At 42.1% G+C, this 18,242-nt stretch overlaps 1 protein-coding gene and 1 long non-coding RNA gene across 3 annotated transcripts in view; one reads left to right on the top strand and one right to left on the bottom strand.

Annotated features, from left to right (window-relative positions):
• TRIM67 (tripartite motif containing 67) overlaps positions 1 to 18,242 on the top strand; it is a 44,974-nt gene that overhangs the window by 21,558 nt on the left and 5,174 nt on the right. Inside the window, exons 5-8 of one of the 2 annotated variants that reach the window (XM_064413896.1) lie at positions 457 to 616; positions 8,030 to 8,175; positions 11,020 to 11,158; positions 12,124 to 12,427. In XM_064413896.1, coding sequence (XP_064269966.1) covers positions 457 to 616; positions 8,030 to 8,175; positions 11,020 to 11,158; positions 12,124 to 12,427 — 749 coding nt within the window. The remainder of the gene's footprint in view (positions 1 to 456; positions 617 to 8,029; positions 8,176 to 11,019; positions 11,159 to 12,123; positions 12,428 to 18,242) is intronic. The other variant, XM_064413897.1, reaches the window with a different exon arrangement.
• LOC135296942 (uncharacterized) lies at positions 10,247 to 15,260 on the bottom strand. The gene is made up of 3 exons (XR_010358952.1): positions 14,883 to 15,260; positions 13,726 to 13,890; positions 10,247 to 10,879 (listed from the first exon to the last, which is right to left on the bottom strand). It is a non-coding gene; the product is annotated as an uncharacterized LOC135296942 (long non-coding RNA).

Raw genomic sequence — 18,242 nt, forward strand, 5'->3', positions numbered from 1 at the left:
TCACCCTCGCTGTGAGTAATATACACCTTCCCTACCATTTTCTTTTTTTAATCCTTTAGCTTTCATCCACTGAATCATCTCTGCTGAATGAAGAGACTCAAACATTTAAGCCTCTCTTTGTGCAACTTCTTTTAAAACAGGAGAGCAAAAGTAGACCATGCAGATCAGAGGACAGAGTACAGAATTATATGTGGCATTCAAAGGCATGATACACAACATAATCTTAACAGGCTTTATAAATGCAGTTTTTACTTTCCTTGCCTAATATGATATTTATTTTGAAAAGACAAGATGAAAGGATGCAACCTAAATGGACCTCACCCCAAAATGACCAGATCCCATCTCATCTGTTTTGCTGCTTTAATCCTGTTTCCTTTTTGCTGGATCTCACAGACATTCTGTCACTCTTAATGTGTGTGTCTGCCATTTCATTATAAACCTGGTACTCTCTTTCAGATTTCAGATGCTTTAATCAAGCGTGTTCAGGTATCTCAGGAACAGTGGGTCAAAGGAGCCTTGGAGCCGAAAGTATCTGCTGAGTTTGACTTGACTCTGGATAGTGAACCTTTACTGCAGTCAATTCACCAGCTGGATTTTATTCAGATGAAATGTAGGGGTGAGCTTCTATGATTTTCCTTTTCCTGTTTTTCATGCATGTGTTGAAACAGTGCTGGGAGGTGTGAGGACACCAAAGGAGGAAAGAGGAATGACTTTGAATTTGCTGGATAGTTTTAAAAGGTTTTCAGGCAAATTCAGGTGTTTCCTGGAAAGGTGTGCTCCCCTCACATGTATAATCTTTAAGTGCATCTGGTATTTCTATCTGAACTGAACAAGCTCAGATAGAAATATCAGATGCACTTAAAGATCTGTAAAGATAACTTCTTCAGAGTTGGACTTTGAAGATTAATAAGACATGAGCTGCATGAAACTTCATGCCATTTTGTAGCATTCCTAGGTTTGACATGGTTAATTCAAGATACCAGTTACCCCTATCTTGTCAGAAACAACTGAAGTAGAAGACAAATCTTACACACACACATGCTTGAATAAGGGAAAAAAACCCCAGCCTTTGACATTTAACTTCTCTTAATAAAAAAAAAAATCATGAGGAAGAGAGTTACAAGGGGAAAGTACCTCCATGGCTGTACCATTCCATGGTTCCAGGTATCTGGATAATTCTGATGGACAAGCTAGAGGGAACTAAGGTTTAAAATGTATCTAAAAGAAGAAGCTGATAAACAGGACATGTCACTGACATAAAAAAAAAAGAAAATTAACATAATGAGCTTTTAATAGTTTATGTGGAGCAGGCTGAGAACTGCATCAGAATTAGACAGATCCATAGAAGAGTAGGATTTGAAAGCCATTGTGGTCCCTGGGAATGATGTCATTAGCTTCTCTCAGTGGTGATTCAAGCCTTAATTATACATGTGGGTGACAGGATAGAGGCTGCCAGAAGTCAGTGAATGAGTTAAAGATATTCGTGTAGTGATGTCAGATGTGCTTTTTTCGTTCTGTTTTGAGCAAGCATAAAGAACTTTGTTCCACTTATGTGTTCTCTCTGGGCCTAATTCTGCATCTAAGACACCCAAGATGAAGTAATTAGGGTGGATAATTTGGCGGATATGTGGAGAAACAATGTACAAACAGTTAAAGGCCAGAGTCTGCTCACCAAGAATGCTTTGCATCTTGGCATAAACAGGCTGTGTTAAAGTTATTCAATAAACATCTGTGAACTGCTCCTTTGAAATGTTGTCAGACAGGCAAGTGGAGTCAAAAGAGAAGGAATAACACTGATAAAACTCCTCTGAATGCTGTCTGCATGTGTCTTTTTAAAATCAGTTTATGTTTAATGCTAGCCATTTTTATTGTGAAATATATTTAATACTAATCTCCCACAACTCTCCTTTACAAACAGGAAAAATTTGGTTAAACTAGTCACATAGATTGCTATTAACCACAGGTTACCTGAGGTGAGAGCAGCTTAGGTATTTGGCTTGTGGACATCCACCTGGTTTTAAGCTTGAAGAGTTACAAAACCTTAATTGAGCCAGATTCACTTGTGCTTTTTGAATTGTAGTGTTATCTGCTACGCTCTCATTTATCATAAGATGGCAGGGAAATCTGGTGCTTAGTTAGACACAATCTGGGGGGCAGAGAAGAAGACAGGACTTTTGCAGCCCAAACCTGTGCAGAGCTTCCAAAGACCCTTGGACTTTGTTCCCCAGAGGCAGGGTTAGCCCTCAGAAAGGGCTTTTGCTTGAGCTGTCTTGGTCCTGACCAGGATTGTCTGGTTGTCCCATCAGGTTGGTCAGCACAACCAGTGTGATCATGCACACACCGTGCAAAGAATAGTGGAAAGGGTGTTAACCTGACCACCATTCCTTAAGGTGCTTAAGGGATGGCATTACTCCCCTTCACACCTCTGTGTGCCCAAGCAGAACAAGCCACTGACCAGTTCCAAGCTAGCAATGGTAGGTATTGGGGAGTGTTTAGTATGCAGACATGTATTTATCTTTCTTCATTTACAACAGCAAGTCTATTTCCATTCGAACTTCTCAGTCTGGCACTTTGGCCTTTTTTTTTCTGAAACTTTATTCTATGACCTCAATCAACTCTGCATTATTTAAGAATCATAAAATGGTCTGGGTTGGAAGGGAACTTTAGGGATCATCTAGTCCCAACCCCTCTCACAGGAAGGGTCACTTTTCACTGGATCAGGTTGCTCAGAGATCCATCCTGCCTGGCCTTGAACACTTCTAGGAAAGGGGCATCCACAGCTTCCCTGGGCACCCTGTTCCAGTGCCTCACCATCCTCACAGTAAAGACTTTCCTCCTAATATCTCATCTAAACCCTCTCTCTTTCGGTTTGAAGCCATCCTCCCTTGTCCCATTACTAGATGCCCTTGTGGAAACTCCCTCTCCAGCTCTCTAGTAGCCCCCTTTAGGTACTGGAAGGCCACAATATGGTCTCCCTGGAGTCTTCTGCAGGCTGAGCAACCCCAGCTCGCTCAGCCTGTCTTCATTGGAGATATGCTCCAGCCCTCTGATCACCTTTGTAGCCCTTTTCCAGACCTACTCCAAGTGCTCCATGTCCTTCTTATGTTGGGGGCCCTGGAGATGGACACAGTACATGAAGCCATTGACCATACAGTTTCAGTGCAGCCATCCAGCCAATTCCTTATCAGCTGAGAGGTCCATCCATTAAAATTCTTGTCTCTTCATTTTAGAGACAGGGATGTCATGTGGGACAGTGTCAAATGCTTTGCACAAGTCCAGGTAGGTGGCACCAGATCATCTTCCCTCATCTGCCACTGTTGTTACTCTGTCATAGAGGGCCACCAAATTTGCCAGGCATGATTTGGCCTTCTTCAGATGCACAATTTGCATTTTCTCATGCAGAGTGGTCTTGCATCTAGAAATACAGGTATCACAGAGTAACCAACTCAGCATTTCAGGAGTAAGTGCCCAAACTGATTGAGAACATCGCTTTGCTGACTGTAAGAGGAAGCTCCACTTTCATGGTGGTGTTTTGCTGTTTATCACCATGAGCACTGGAATAGATTGCCCAGAGAGGTCGTGGTATCTCCCTCACTGGAGATATTCAAGAACTGTAGGGACACAGTCCTGTGCCATGTGCTCCAGGATGTCACTTGAGCAAGGAAGTTGGACCAGATGACTCCCTGTGGTCCCTTCCAAACTGACCAATCATACAATATGTGATTCTGTGACTTATATATTTCTGAGCATCCAGTTTCACAAAGAAAAAATGTGTATGTTGTTTCACATCTGCTCCTCTTTCTACAATCCTACCTATGCCAGCACACAAAGTCATCAGTCTTTGCCAAAAATTGGTGTTGAGGTGAGTGTTATGCAGTCATTTTACTGGTTGATCTGACAAGAGCAGATGCTTTAAAGATGTCAATGATCTGTAAAGGAAGTTTTGGGGAGATCTAGGAGAACAGGGCAAGCATGGCTTTTTCACCTGTAAATTGTTTTGGTTTTTTTTCCAAAAGCTTTGCAATGTAATACTGTATTAATGTTATCAGTGCTTAGTACATGACTGAATTTCTTTTTTTTTTTTTCAAACTCTGGCCTCATTCAACCTCATTGAGCTTGCATGGGTCATTTAGAGTGAAAGCATGCTTGTAAGTAAACATTGATTCACTGTGTTAGACAAAGAATGAAAATGAGAACAAATCACTTTGCATTTGCTTTGATGACGTTCATTTACATTACTGATGCATTCTCTATAAGCACAGATCTAAAGCTCATCTAAAAAATAAAGATCATAGGGTTCTTTTTCTTTTTTACAGAAAGAAGAAGCAATCTGAGAGCAAATTAAATGTGCAGAGATGTGATGGGTGTAGAAGTAATGCTTAGGCAGTCATGTTGATCAAAGGGTCTCACTGAGTCCCACACTCGCTGGGCCAGCTGACCTGAGAGACACTCACACAGCTCTAGTAGTTGCTGGCATTTTGAGCTTTCCCAGATAATTTTCTCTGTTCATGTTTTCTTCTCTCTGTTGCTTTTACAGAGTACCTTGTCACAAAATTCCTGTCCTCTGATGCCTGGCTTAATGTGTACTTCACATATTCTCAGTTAGAGCTATTGGCACAGGCAAATGCACATTCTGGGTCTGTTTTGTTCACACAGCTGTAACTGGCATGCAGTCTTCATTGGTTGAAAAACAGGACTAGATACAAAAGAGGAAAATATATAGCTACTCTGCTTTTCTGTACCACCTCTGAACATTCATTCATATACCCCTTATACCTCCTTATCCTGAGTGACTCCTTCCCTCTTCTGCAAACCATGAAGATTCCCCAGACATGTCTGCCACAAATCTCTGGTTCTCCAGGTATAAGTGTATGCCCTGATAATTAAAGGACAGCTATTTCATCTTAAGCTTTACCTCTGTTTTTTTCTGCTCTGTGTCATGCATTCAGCTCCTTGTGGTCTCTCCTTCTCTCCTAACACTGTTTGTAAGGCACTTGCTACAGCAGTGACTCAAGCTATTCCAGGGCTGTACTGCAGTTTTGGAGGAAGTCAAAGTTTTCCTGTTTCTTGGGGATCCCATTCTGTCGGTGCATTTAGTCCTTTAAAAACTAGTCTGGGAAGGTGGACGACGTCATTGCACCACTTGCTTGTCAGGAGGACAAAAGACAACATCTTAGAGCAGCCCTACTGTACCCTCTGAGGGGACTGATCAACCATGAGATGCATTGAGCAATGTGTTTTGGGAACTACTCCTTTGACAAGAGACATTAGTCAGTGTCACATTTCTTATCAAAGAGTGACCTGCACAAAGCACTTTTAAAATTGCAGGACATTGTTCAGACTCACTAATAAGTCCCGCTGCACCAATGCAGTATAATTTCTCCCTTTATATTTTTAATATTTTCCTTCCATAAGATCTCTTGAGAACTTTAAATTGGTCAGGAAGTGGGACAGAACTGTAATTTAACATCTGAGTCTTTTTTTTTCCTGGCACTTAGCCTATATTTTTTCTTTCCTTAGTCCTATTCCATTGCTTTTTGCTGTGAAGTATACACTGGTATCCTGATTATTCAACTCACTTCACACTTTTCTATGATTGTGCTCATCTTTTCTCCTCACATGGAGAATTTGAGATCAAATTCCACATCCAGTGGAGGAAGCAGGAGGTCAGACACAGAGAGCATCATGCAGCAACGCTGCACAGCTGCTTGGCAGGATCTTCTTGCCTCTCCTTCAGGAGAGTTGTGCAGTTCAGGCCACAGGCTGGATCAAAGAGAGCAGGAGGCTGATATGGATTACCCACAAAATGTGAGACTCTCACACATTGAGCCAAAATTCACCCTTCCCCTGGGAAGTGCGACCAACAGCACTCTACTGGATGAAAATATATTTTATTCTTAGGCAGCATTCCTGTTTACATAGTTAAGGGGAAATTGTAAAACACATACCCTCCCACAGAAACTCTGCTTTTTTTCAGCAGTTTTAAATGAACAGCTCTTGGAAGCCTCCTATCAGTGTTCCTAGGAGTTATGAGGTTTTTTTCAGAGGTTGAAAAGGTTAGTGGTTTATTCAGATGTGAAGGGACATTATCTGTTTTGCATCTTAGAAACTGCAGAAATTAGGTTTTCAGCCAGTCTTGCCAGGAGGAGTCTCATAAATGGGGAGGATCAGAAAAATGCCTCCTGAGAGGGTTAACCAGCTAGCAAAATGTCAGGAGTGTGGATGGCTCATAGAGCCCTATCTTCTCCCAGGCTCGTCAGTCAGCAGGAATACATAGGTTAACAAACACAGACAAAACTCTAAACTTAAAATGGTTCACCTAAGAAATCCCATTGCTCTGAATTCCTCATTTTCAGGTTTTTGACTCTTGTCACATTTCTGTGACTTCTCCAGACACAGTGTCTCCTGGAGAAAAGTCTGAACTTTCCATGTGAGAAAACAAGCAGGTTTTTATTTATGACACCCTCTGAATCATCCTTAAATATCAAGGATAGGAACAAGGCTTCCTTTTCACAGAAAAACCTTCAAGAGCTAATTTATAAAGCTCCTTTGTTTCATTCTTCTGGGCTACCAACCATCTGCGTTCACTGTGGTGATGGATAATGCCAGCGGAAAGCCATGGTAGCTTCTGTGCTGTTTATCACAAGTGTGATGTTGACTTTCGAGTCACTTCCAAAGTGGGGGTGAAGCCTCAGCCCTGTCACACAGTAGCATCCATTTTCCCACAGTCTGCTTGGTACACAGAACATGAACCTCTTTTATCCAGAAACATAAAATAGGACGAAAGGAACAGCTCAAGGGCTTAGCTCTCACACAGACAGAAGGAGGAAAATAAACTAGAGGGTCAAAGCAGAGTAGATAAAAGAAGAGCAAACCAATATTATTAAACCAGTGAATTCTCAGAACACTCAGTTTCTTCTAAGACATGATAGAGCTCTCAGCAGAAAAGATATTGAGATATTGAATGGTAAAATTTAGCCTTGGGCAGAAGACCAGGCAGGCTTTGTACATCACTTGCATTCTACTTAACCTATATGGTTTCAACAGTGCATAAGATGCATATCAGGTCTATCCAGGAGACTAAATTTTCACTTTATAATTGCCAGCAAAGAGTGAACAGTGAGAGTTTAGTTTTGTTTAGGAGAGGTTGGATTGAGGTGTCTTTCCCACAGAGACACAGCTGAATATTTTACTCTGTTTCTTTTTATTTTTAAGATGCTGGTCTGGTAAACAGTCTCATGGTGTTTCTTCTGAGCAAGTCACTGAAAAGGCATGTTGGTAGAAAAATTTGCATTTGTAATTTCCATGAGGAGTCTCCTGTGATGCAGAAGTTCGTTTTGCTACTCGAACCATGGGATTTAGATAAAGTTTGCAAACAGAACAATTTGCTTCAACAGCAACAGTTTATTTTAAGCATGGTTGCCATAAAGATAACACATCCAAGGTGTCTTTGATAAAAAACTAGGCGGAGAGGGAGGGGTAGTAAATCAGATTTTTAAAACCCCCCACAATGGTAGTGAAGGATTGTTTTCCTGCTTTTGGTGGAGTTCAGGCTGTCTCTCAGCTGTGCTGGGAGGAGTGGCTGCTCTGCTTGTTAACCCAATTCTTTGTTAATGCACTGGGTTCCCTGGCAGCATTGCCTCTGCCACCCTATGGCCTGAGACACCCCCTGCCCCTCCTTTTGGGGACAGTGGGTGCTCTGGTGTGAAAAATAATTCTTCCAGACAGTGACTCCTGGAAAGGAAACCACACATGGATTCCCCAGACTCTATTTCTTACATGACAATCAAGTCCAGATATGTTTCTGTCTACATGTTTCAGTGAAATGATTTGTCTAACTGGGTAACAACATTTTGTTATGTAACTTTACTGCCTTTTGTTTCTTAGGAAAAGAATGGACTCTCTTCCTAACAAACACTGACTCCCCTGTGAGGGGAAGGAGGTGAAGGAGCAGTTGCCATAGTGCTCACAGCACAGACTAATGGGGTCAGGCAGAGTTACACTAACCTGTACCCAGTTCCTGTTTCAGTGCCACCCGTTCCATTACTGCAGCTGGAGAAGTGTTGCACCAGGAACAACAGTGTGACATTGGCCTGGAGGATGCCACCTTTGAGCCACAACCCAGTGGAGGGCTACATCTTGGAACTTGATGATGGAGACGGTGGCCAATTCCGAGTGAGAATTTCATTCAGCATTTATTTGTGTTTCTTTGTATGTGAGTTTCCTCCAGATATGAATTTGTTTCTGTCTGAGGGTGGGGAGAGGGGTAGGGAAGATTAGGTTGTCAGAACATCCCTAACTCCATTGTGCTGGTGGAGAAAGCAATGCAGATCCTGCTTAATAGAAGGACCACTGGCCTAGGTAGGAAGTTTGTTTGAGGTTGTTCTCAGGACTCTGGGAAAGAGGGCCTTGAGGTATGCTCAGTGCATTCCAGAATAGAAAATCCTGTATGAGCCTGCTGAATATGGGAAGCTGGAAGTGGTTCATTGCACAAACCAGAAATTTCTTTGAAGCCCTTACTCTCATGTGTCCATTGCACCCTGCACAGCTGACATTCTAGGTCCAGAAATGCAACTCAGTCTTTCCTAATTTTCTGAGTAAAAATATGATGCTGCATAAAAATACAGGGTTTCTAAATCTTTCCCCTGGGAGGCCAGGCTGGTGGAAACTTTTTCCACTGTCACGCTGTGATGGAATTGATAAATATAGAAAGGCTTCCCAAGTGCTGTCCTTCCGGATCCTCTGGGTGATGCCGCAACGTGATGCTCCTGATTGCAGGTGCAAGGTGCTTATGGGCTCCCATACTTTTTTGACACATCCTGATGAATGAACTAGAGAAGCAATTCAATCAGCTTTCTTCCAGCCATATCCTTCTAGAAGCTGTGGCCCTTCTACCTCAGGCAGGCTTCATGCTCATCTTGCTGGGGACCAGGCTGGCCTAGTGTTTTCCCTAGGGGCTGGTGCCTTGAAAGCATCTAGACATCATTGTGGAGTACAGCTGCTCCCTTCACAAACAGGGAATTTTGCCAAAAAACTGTGATGGCATTTATTTGGGAGCTGCAAACTGGCTCCTCCCTGGAAACCTAAAGAGTTCTCAAGCTGAAAATGTCCTGGCATGGATCCACCTAAGAATTTGCCAAACCACTACACCCATAGCCAGCAAAAGTGCCTGATTTGGACTCCCCTCATCAGAAGAGGCAGCAATATTGGCAGGGCATTTTGAAGAGGACGTTGTGGTTTTTGTAGGGTGTCCTCACTTCCTTGGTCCATGTAACATTTCACAGGGATTTGAAGAGCCTGGTTTCCACTACTGAAAGTGTGAAAAGGTACTTTTGTGAATGGCTGCTGAGAGCTGCCAATATAGTCAATGTTAGTAGGTAAGAGGGTTATCAGTGTGTGATGAATGAAGAGTTAAAATAAAGTGTTAGAATTCCAGTATCTTTTATCCAGTTTATCCAGGATAAACCTTTTAAAGTGGTATTCATGTCTTGTGAATAACAAGATTTCGGGCTGGTGCGTATCCAAGCTCATCTGTGTGGGCGAGTTTTGGTACTGCCAAAGGTTTTAGGACTGGCAGCAACAGCATGTTAAGGTTTTGGATTGAAAAAGGTACAAACCCATCTCAATTCTTAAAAATGTGAGGTGATAGCTTCTAAGGGGAATGTTCTGCTTGCTGAAGTAGAAACATCCTTGGTTTTACCCATTAAAAGATAAAAAGCAGGCTTCGCAGCAGTGCCATTCCAATTAGGGTCTGCTGACCTTTTAAATGGAGAACTCTATATCTGAAAGCAAAGACATTGACTGCAATTTATCAGTATTTGATGGGTGGATCTAAAGAACATCTTTGTTGAAGCAGAGACCATCAACCTGCATAAACCAAAGCAGTGAACAGTGGTAAGAATGAAGTGGATTAGAAAATGTGAGAATTGTTCAACGAATCTAAATTTTTTTCACAGTCAGCATATCTTATGACATGGAGGTAAACTAACTTATTACATTAAAACTCTTCTTTGTCTCCATGAACGATCACCAGCTAACTCAGGACCCGTGAGATTTTGTTGTTTGTAGCAGCCACCATAGTAGCAAAAAGGACAAACATATGTCCTGCTGTAAACTTAATCAATTCCTTTCTTACTCATCACATCCTTTTGAGTTTATATGAAAGAGCCTTAACCATCAGAACTATTCCTAGGCATTACTAAAGTCTTACTAAACTGGGATCTGAGGGGTTTGCTTAGTGACAGATTCAAGCACTTTGGTGCCTTTGCTGCCATAAACCAACAGATTTCACAGAATCAGAGAAATCAGAGGTGGAAAGGAATTCTCTTTCAGCCTGCTGCCAAACCAGGCTTTTCTAGGCTTGTTTCAATTCATCGTAGCCTGTATAATCTGATCCTCTTCATTGGTCTGCCTAGATATTCCTCCCTCTGAAATATTTCATATTACAGAAGTACTTGCTGCATGATTGGTATTTGAAGACGTTTTTGATGTCTCTTTGTCTAGATACTGTTTCATCATATGGTGCATGTAATCCTAACTTTTAGGAGTTAATTTTCTTCTGGATCTGTGTTTTCAGGTTTCAAAATTATATTTTAACCTAGGCATAAGAAAATCTTTCCAACAGAACAAAAGTGCTCTTGTTTTTTTTTATTTTATATACCCACTTTTTTGTCTTACATAAAATAGTGGCCACAGTGTGTCAGATACAGGAACTACTCTCCAAAATAGTGATTTGGAGTAGATATTTGGGGTAAGAGGAGCATGGAGATCTTTTTGTGTTGCCCTTTATTGCTCTACCCTTCATCTTCACCTTAGTTTGTCCAGTGCTGACCATCCTTGATGTCTCACATGCTGTGGCTGTTTGTATAACTCATTCATCCTGGGAAGCAAAGAGAAACTGTTCACTTTTGGCTTATATTTAGAAGTCTTAACTTTGTTAAACCATGTCCCTCATTCTCTCTCTCTCTCCACCCCCCCACCCCCCCTCTTTTTCTCTCTGGTCGTTTTTGGAATGTTTAGGAAGTATATGTTGGCAAGGAGACCCTCTGCACCATCGATGGCCTTCATTTCAACAGCACTTACAATGCCAGAGTCAAAGCTTTCAACTCCTCGGGCGTTGGTCCTTACAGCAAGACAGTAATTTTACAGACGTCGGATGGTGAGCTGGGGGTTTGCCACTTTCTAAATGAATAGCTGCAGGTCTCAGTGGCAGGACACTTTCATCCCTTTACACCCATTAATGTATTTGACACCTACTGGCATTTTCCATTATCAGTAACACTTCAGGCTTCAAGTTGTGTGATTTTAGTTGGCTGTAAAAGTCTAGGGATCTAACTAAGAGACTTTCTTTATCGTACAGAAGCAGTTATGCAATTCATGGGATATTTTTTGTTCCACTCTGTCTCCCTTTCTACATACATCTTTGGGATTTGCCTTTTTCTTCACTACTGCTTCAATTTCCCTGCAAGGTTTGATAATACAGAGATGGGAACTCATGCTTGTTTCTCTGTAATTATACTGACCTTCATACAGACGTTACAGGAAGTTCATCTTCATTAATGATATTGTAATGAATTGAGAAGTGCATGTTATTATCACTTCCACTTTTATGCTGTGTTGCCAAAATAGGCCAGTATAAAATATTTATGCTTTAAGAGCTTTTGGGCCCTTTTTTTCCTTTTTTTTTAAAAAAAAAACCCTTCACTTTGATAAACTAGTGAAGTCAATCCTAACCATCACGGACACAGCTAATCTCCATTTTCATTAAAGGTGATCCAGAACCAATTCATTGACATGAGCAGTTTCCATGTCATGGAGCAGCCTTTGTCTCCTCAGTGACTCTCTTGTTACTGTGTGTGGACAGAATGTCACTACCCTTAGCAGCTAAATTTCAGGGGAACAAGTGCAAATGATGTAAAGCATTTCTGAGCTGAGGAACAGCAGGGCACCAGCTCAGATTAATCTTGTGTATCTGCCTACATTAAGGAAAGAGGGTCTTTATTGCCTCAGAGTACAGCGGGGTCCTTACAAAGGCACAGTGTTGTCCTTACTGAAGTTAAGCAGACAACACACGGACACAGCCCCTCCTGATCTAATCCTACCTTTCCTTTTCCCATTCCACAGTGGCATGGTTCACCTTTGACCCCTCCTCAGCTCACAGAGACATAGTGCTGTCGAATGACAACCAGACTGCCACCTGCAACAGCTACGATGACCGTGTGGTCCTGGGCACCGCCGCCTTCTCCAAGGGCGTGCATTACTGGGAGCTTCACGTGGACCGCTACGACAACCACCCGGACCCAGCCTTTGGCATTGCCAGGATTAATGTGGTCAAGGACATGATGCTGGGCAAGGATGACAAGGCATGGGCCATGTATGTGGACAACAACCGCAGCTGGTTCATGCACTGCAATTCCCACACCAATCGGTGAGTGCTGCCTGGGGGCTTTTCTCCTCACAGACAGTTCTGCTCTGCGTCAGAGGCAGGTGTCTCAGCAAGCCATCCAGTCCAGCTCCCAAATAAATGTACTTATTTTATTCCTTCTTAAAAATCACTAGTGACGGTGATTGCACCTTAACAGTCTATGTTGGTGTTTATACTCACTGTTATCAGTTCTTCCCTTAATTCTTGCCTAAATCCCCCCTGCTGTGATTTAAACCCATTATTGCATGTCCCACCCACATCAGCAGACAGGGACACAGCGCAATGGGATGCAGCACTTCTCTCATTGCTGGAGGGAGAAAGAGGGTTGATTCTTTTCCTTAGGAGGAATCTTGACTGCAGATTGTAGGATAATTAGGCTGCAGGTGTTTGTTTCCAGTTCTGACATCTATTAAGGGTTTTGCTGTAGGTCACGCTGAGGCAGATCTGGGTACAAGGGACTGTTTGGCAGTGAGGGCTAAGTGACAGCTTTCATTCTACTGAGCCATTGTACTGAAGAGCTTTGAAAAGCACCTCAACTGGTACAACCAGCTTAGACAGAGGAAGATTTCAGAATGCCCCCAAGCCACTGTTACCAAGACTCTCTCTCCCACCACTCAGAGGCTCTGTGTTCTCAATGCAACTGAGCAGTGGAGAGACATGTTCTAGCTGCAGGTACCTCCAGGGATGGATCACACAGAGAGAACAACTGTCAGCACAGATCCTGGGTTGTGTTGACACGGTTGCATGACTTTTGGAGCTCAGGATAGTCACTTCTGCCTGGGGCTGGCTTCTGTTTCATTGAAGTGATGCCAGACTGTGCAGGGGACACATGGTTAACTTTGCTTGAAGGTATCAGAGCAAAACTGCGCTGCTCTCTCTTTGTGTCCCATGAGAGGGTCAGCCTTAGCTGAAGGACAGCTGGGTACTGAGACCCTTGAGAAGATCTCCTCTGAAAAGGATCTGAAATCCCTTGCTTATTTTGGAAAATGGTGTATTCGTATACCATATAGCTCACAATGGGAGATTGATGTATAGGTGACTGACTAAGGATATGTAGCAGGTCTGTGGCAGAGATGGAATCAACTTCTGTTTAGTTTTCTACTGACTGTCCCACCAGACTCTCACTGTCTCGGGTGTTTTTTCTGTTATACCAAACGATTAAAACAAAGTTTCACAGTGCTTTTAAAAACACTGAAATGCAGGTGTCTCCATAAAGCAATAAGATTGTATCAGCATGCACTGTATCCAAAGGTTGATTATAATGTCTCCCATTAAATTGTGATTTATACTTTACAGCATACCTGTGCTTTAAGAAAGTACACTGCAATTGCTGGGAATTTTTGTTTGAATCATGGTTTGATTTTGCAGTTCATTACAGACAGGTGGAAGGACCTTGTAGCTGGATCAAAAGCTATCTGAAGTCACTTGGATTGTTCTCCACGGGTCCAAAGACCTTAGATCATGTTCTAAAACAATACAGAGTAAAATAACATCAGTAAAATAAATATACCAAAAAGTTCTCTGTCCCTTTAACATCTTGATTCGATTCAGGGCGGAAGTAATGTTAAGCTGTATTAATTTTAATGCTCTGTGGAACAGCTTATGTTTTCTGGAAAAAAGCTGGCAACCATTCTGTACACCACTGTCCCAGAAACCTATTTTATGGATTTGGTCCTCGGCATGCTCCTCCCGGCAAGCAACACGCAAGCTAAGCAAAAGCTTTTTTCTGGAAAACACAAACAATGGAAACACTTAGGATTTCCAATCGTCCTGCTTAATCAAGAGAACAAAGTGCTTTCTGTTGATGATAGTTTTCCAGTTTTTACCTGGTAAAACACAAAGGCATGTGCAAGGCATGGATAGACCCATGGAATATCTGTTCAAAGGAAGTACACTTGCAAAGGGCATGTAGTCTTATGAAATCACATGCGCTTCAATGAAATTAGGTCTAGGCATTATATTTTTAACTGTGACAGTCAACTAGGTCAGTTTTTTAACTCATTAGCTGTAATAGTCTTGTGGAAACAGTTATTGCTGCCTATTTGTTTTTCCCCACTGGACACGGGTGCATGACAGCACAGTGTCACAATCCAAAGTGAATTAATTGTCAACTTTTAGCCTCTGGGATGTTGTTATGATGAAAGTTACACCTTAGTAATGATTTCTTGCTTCCTAATCTTCATGAGAATAAATTAGGGTAATTAATAAATTACTAGTTTCAAGGATATCCTGAGATAGAGCTTGAAAGACTAATATGTGTGACCTGTCACATTTAGATGACTTTTCTGTTCCTTTCACTCACAGCATGCAAAATTCAATCTAGCATGACTTCTGTAATGCTGGAAGGGGCGTGAAGGAGACTCTAATGCATCCAGGAACAGAGGGATCCTTTTGAGAACAGGTTGAAGAAACTGGTTAAGAAAATACTTTAGGGCAGAGATACAGGTTTTGGAGTCACCTTTAAGTCTTGTTGTTCCGAGAACTCTAAGCCTGGAAAAATCATGGAACAGATCCATCCAGAAGCTATGCTAAGGCACATGGAGGACAGGGAGGTAATTGAAGACAGTGAGCATGGCTTTACCAAGGGCAAGTCCTTCTGTGATGGAGTGCCTACAGCAGTGGACAAGGGAAGAGCTATGGGCAACATCCCTCTGCACTTCTTGATATGGTCCCCCACAAAATCCTTCTCTCCAAAGTGGAGACACATGGATTTGATGGATGTCTGATGGATAAGGAAATGGTTGGATAGTCACATCCGGAGGGTAGTGGTCAGCAGCTAGATGTTCAGATGGAGGCTGGTGACAAGTGTCCCTCAGGGGTCCATACTGGGGCCAGTTCTATTTATTGTCTTCATCAGTGTCATAAAGAGTGGGATCAAGTGCACCCTCAGCAAGGTCACAGAAGACACCAAGCTGAGTGGTGTGGTTGACACACCTGAAGGACAAGATGCCACCTGGAGGGACCTGGACAAGTTCAAGAAGTGGGGCCATGGGAACCTCATGGGCTTCAACAAAGCAAAGTGCAGAGTCCTGCATGTGGTTCGGGGCAGGATGGAGGATGAAGGGATTGACAGCACCCCTGCCAAGAAGGACTTGGGGATATTGGTGTCTGAGAGGTTGGTCATGGTCTGTCAGCGTGCACGTGCAGCCCAGAAGGACTACCGTATCCTGGGCAGAAATTGTCAGAGGGATGGAACATTGCTCCTTTGAAGGAAGGCTGAGAGAGATGGGGATGCTCAGCCTGGAGATGAGAAAGCTCCAGGGAGACCTGATTGTGGTCTTTCAGTACTTGGAGGGGGTTTATAAGAAAGTTGGGGACAGTCTTGGTTGTTCTAGGTTGTTGTTCTAGGACAAGGGGAGATAGTTTTGAACTGAAAGAAGATAAATTCAGACTAGCTATAAGGAAGACATTTTTTTACAATGAGGGTGGTGAAACACTGTAACTGGTTGCTCAGATAGGTTGTGGATGCCCCATCCCTAGAAACATTGAAGGTCAGATTGGGTGGGCTTCTAAGCAGCTTGACCTAATTGAAGATGTCCCTGCTCCTTGCAGGGGGGTTGGACTAGATGGCCTTTAAAGGTCCCTTCCAGTCCAGACTGTTCTGAGAGGTGCTGTATGCCATTAACAAGAGGCACTGACATTCAATGCAATAGATCTGTTCCTTGGCAGAGTTCCCAGGAGCAGGACTGCCAGGTGCTACAGGCAATACTCCAGCCACTACACGTCTATGGAAAGAAGGAGATGTAAATCTCCTCAAAATATTTTATACTGAAATATTTTATACTGAAATATTTTATACTGAAAAACAACAGAAAGTTGAAATCTAGAGTATTTGCATTTTAGTCTTAAAAGTCAGGAGAGTCTCTTCATTGACTTCAGATACCCCAAGAGCAGGTTTTTTCATCACACAAAAATGCTACAACTGAATGAAAAGTGCTATCATTGGCAATAGATATCATAAAGTTTTTAAGATGCTGTAAAGTTAACACTTAAAATATTGTAATGGAGAGTTGAAATAATTATTCAGTTTATTAAATTGTTCACAAATTGTTAATATTTCTTTTTAAATAACAGTGAAACTGCTCTTCTTAATTCCTCAAGCCAGTTCAGGCAGTCATATTCTGCACATTGTCCAAGCTATTAGTGAAGGCATCTTGGAATAACAGCCTCTACTTGCACAGGCAACTGCATTTTTCATGGTAGCCAAATTTCCCTTTCTGTACTCTGACCTTCCAGGCTTCTGCACAGCACTTCTACACTCAGGACTTAGTGTTGCACACAGAAATCAAAATGTTCAAATTATTTACTTGAAAAATTGAAACAGTGTTGCCTATCTCCAGAATTGAATTGTCCTTTAATAAATACTAAGTATTTATTAAGGGATCATTGCAACAAAAAAGTTGTATTTTCCTTTTGCATGAAAGGTTACTGGGGTTGTGGGGTATAAGTGTCATTAAGTAGCTTAAAAATGCAATACAGTAAAGGAGCAGTTTTTTTACATGGTGCCACGGAAGTGTACCAGGAGGCACCAACATCACTTTGAGTCTGTTGAGCTATTTAGCTTTTTTACCACAACAAAAGCATTTATTAGAAAAATTATGCTGTAATGCTGTCTAAATGGTGTACATAAGAGTGAAGAAACGTATTGCATAAGTTTTCTCATAAAACAGACTCTCCCAGCTAGAGAAAAGAACCAGGAAAATAGTCTAAAAAGTGCTGGGGTCCTCAAAGTACTGTTCCCAAGGAAACATGGGATGCTGAGTAAGAGCAGTTATTCAGCCCTGGAAGAAGTCCAGCCTCCCTTGTAGCAGTGTGGTGAAGAGCTCCTGGCAGCTTCTGTCCTCCCTAAGTGCTGCCAGAGCCAGTTTCTCACTGTGGGGAGATGGCAGAGTAGGAATGGGGCAATCTACCTGCTGAATTCCTGCAGAACTTGGGGCAGAAATAAAGGGAGAAGGTCCCCATCCTTCTGCTCTGCCCCCACACCCCTGTGGCTCGTGTAGGGGCCTCATCTGGGTCCTGCCCTTGCCTGGCTGGAGTCTGCAGGCAGAATCTATCTCCTCTTATCTCCCCCACTCTGTCCCTGGGGGTTGCAGAGGAGTCACTCAATGGCACTGTGCAGCACACAGCTAGTTAGCCCACAAGAAACAAATTAGCTTGTCATATAGGAAAGAACATCATAATCTCAAAAAAAGCAAAGTTGCTGTTTCTGTTTCCCTAGGAAAATCCACGCCATTTAAAAGGATGAAATAAAATCTCTTTTAAGCAGGATCTAAAGTGTGGTGTCACACAATCAAGGCTGTTCCTAAGCAGAGAAAAAAAAAGTAATCTACTTGTAAATAGCTCCAAATCATAGTACTGTTACTTCCCACAATCTCATAGTGAGTTTTATGATTGAGGGCTTTTAATAAAAACTGTCTGTATAGTGAGATACTCAGGGTAGGTAAGCATCTTCAGTTTTGATGGAAAACAATTTATTTTTTGGTTTTGGAGAAGAGATCAGAGAAAAACCTATTAATGCTTATAGGATCAGAAATCAAATCAAAAGCATCTGAAAACTGTGAATTTTCACATCTAACACCTCTCAGAGTCAATCCATGACTCTTATTTATACTATTATTGTTTGAAGAGCTTTAAATGGAGAAATCAGAACAGTTTTCTATAATCTACCTTAAGATGAAATGCCACGTGCTACATTTAGTCTAAAGGAAAACAGTTTGTGACACCTAGTGGACAAGAGGAAAATTTCTTACTCTGCACTACATTCTTCCTAATCATATTCCAATCGCCCCCTCCTTTTAATTTTTTTTAATGTTTTGCC

Source organism: Passer domesticus, chromosome 3 (genome assembly GCF_036417665.1).
Source record: "Passer domesticus isolate bPasDom1 chromosome 3, bPasDom1.hap1, whole genome shotgun sequence".
In the NCBI taxonomy this organism is placed as follows: domain Eukaryota; kingdom Metazoa; phylum Chordata; class Aves; order Passeriformes; family Passeridae; genus Passer; species Passer domesticus.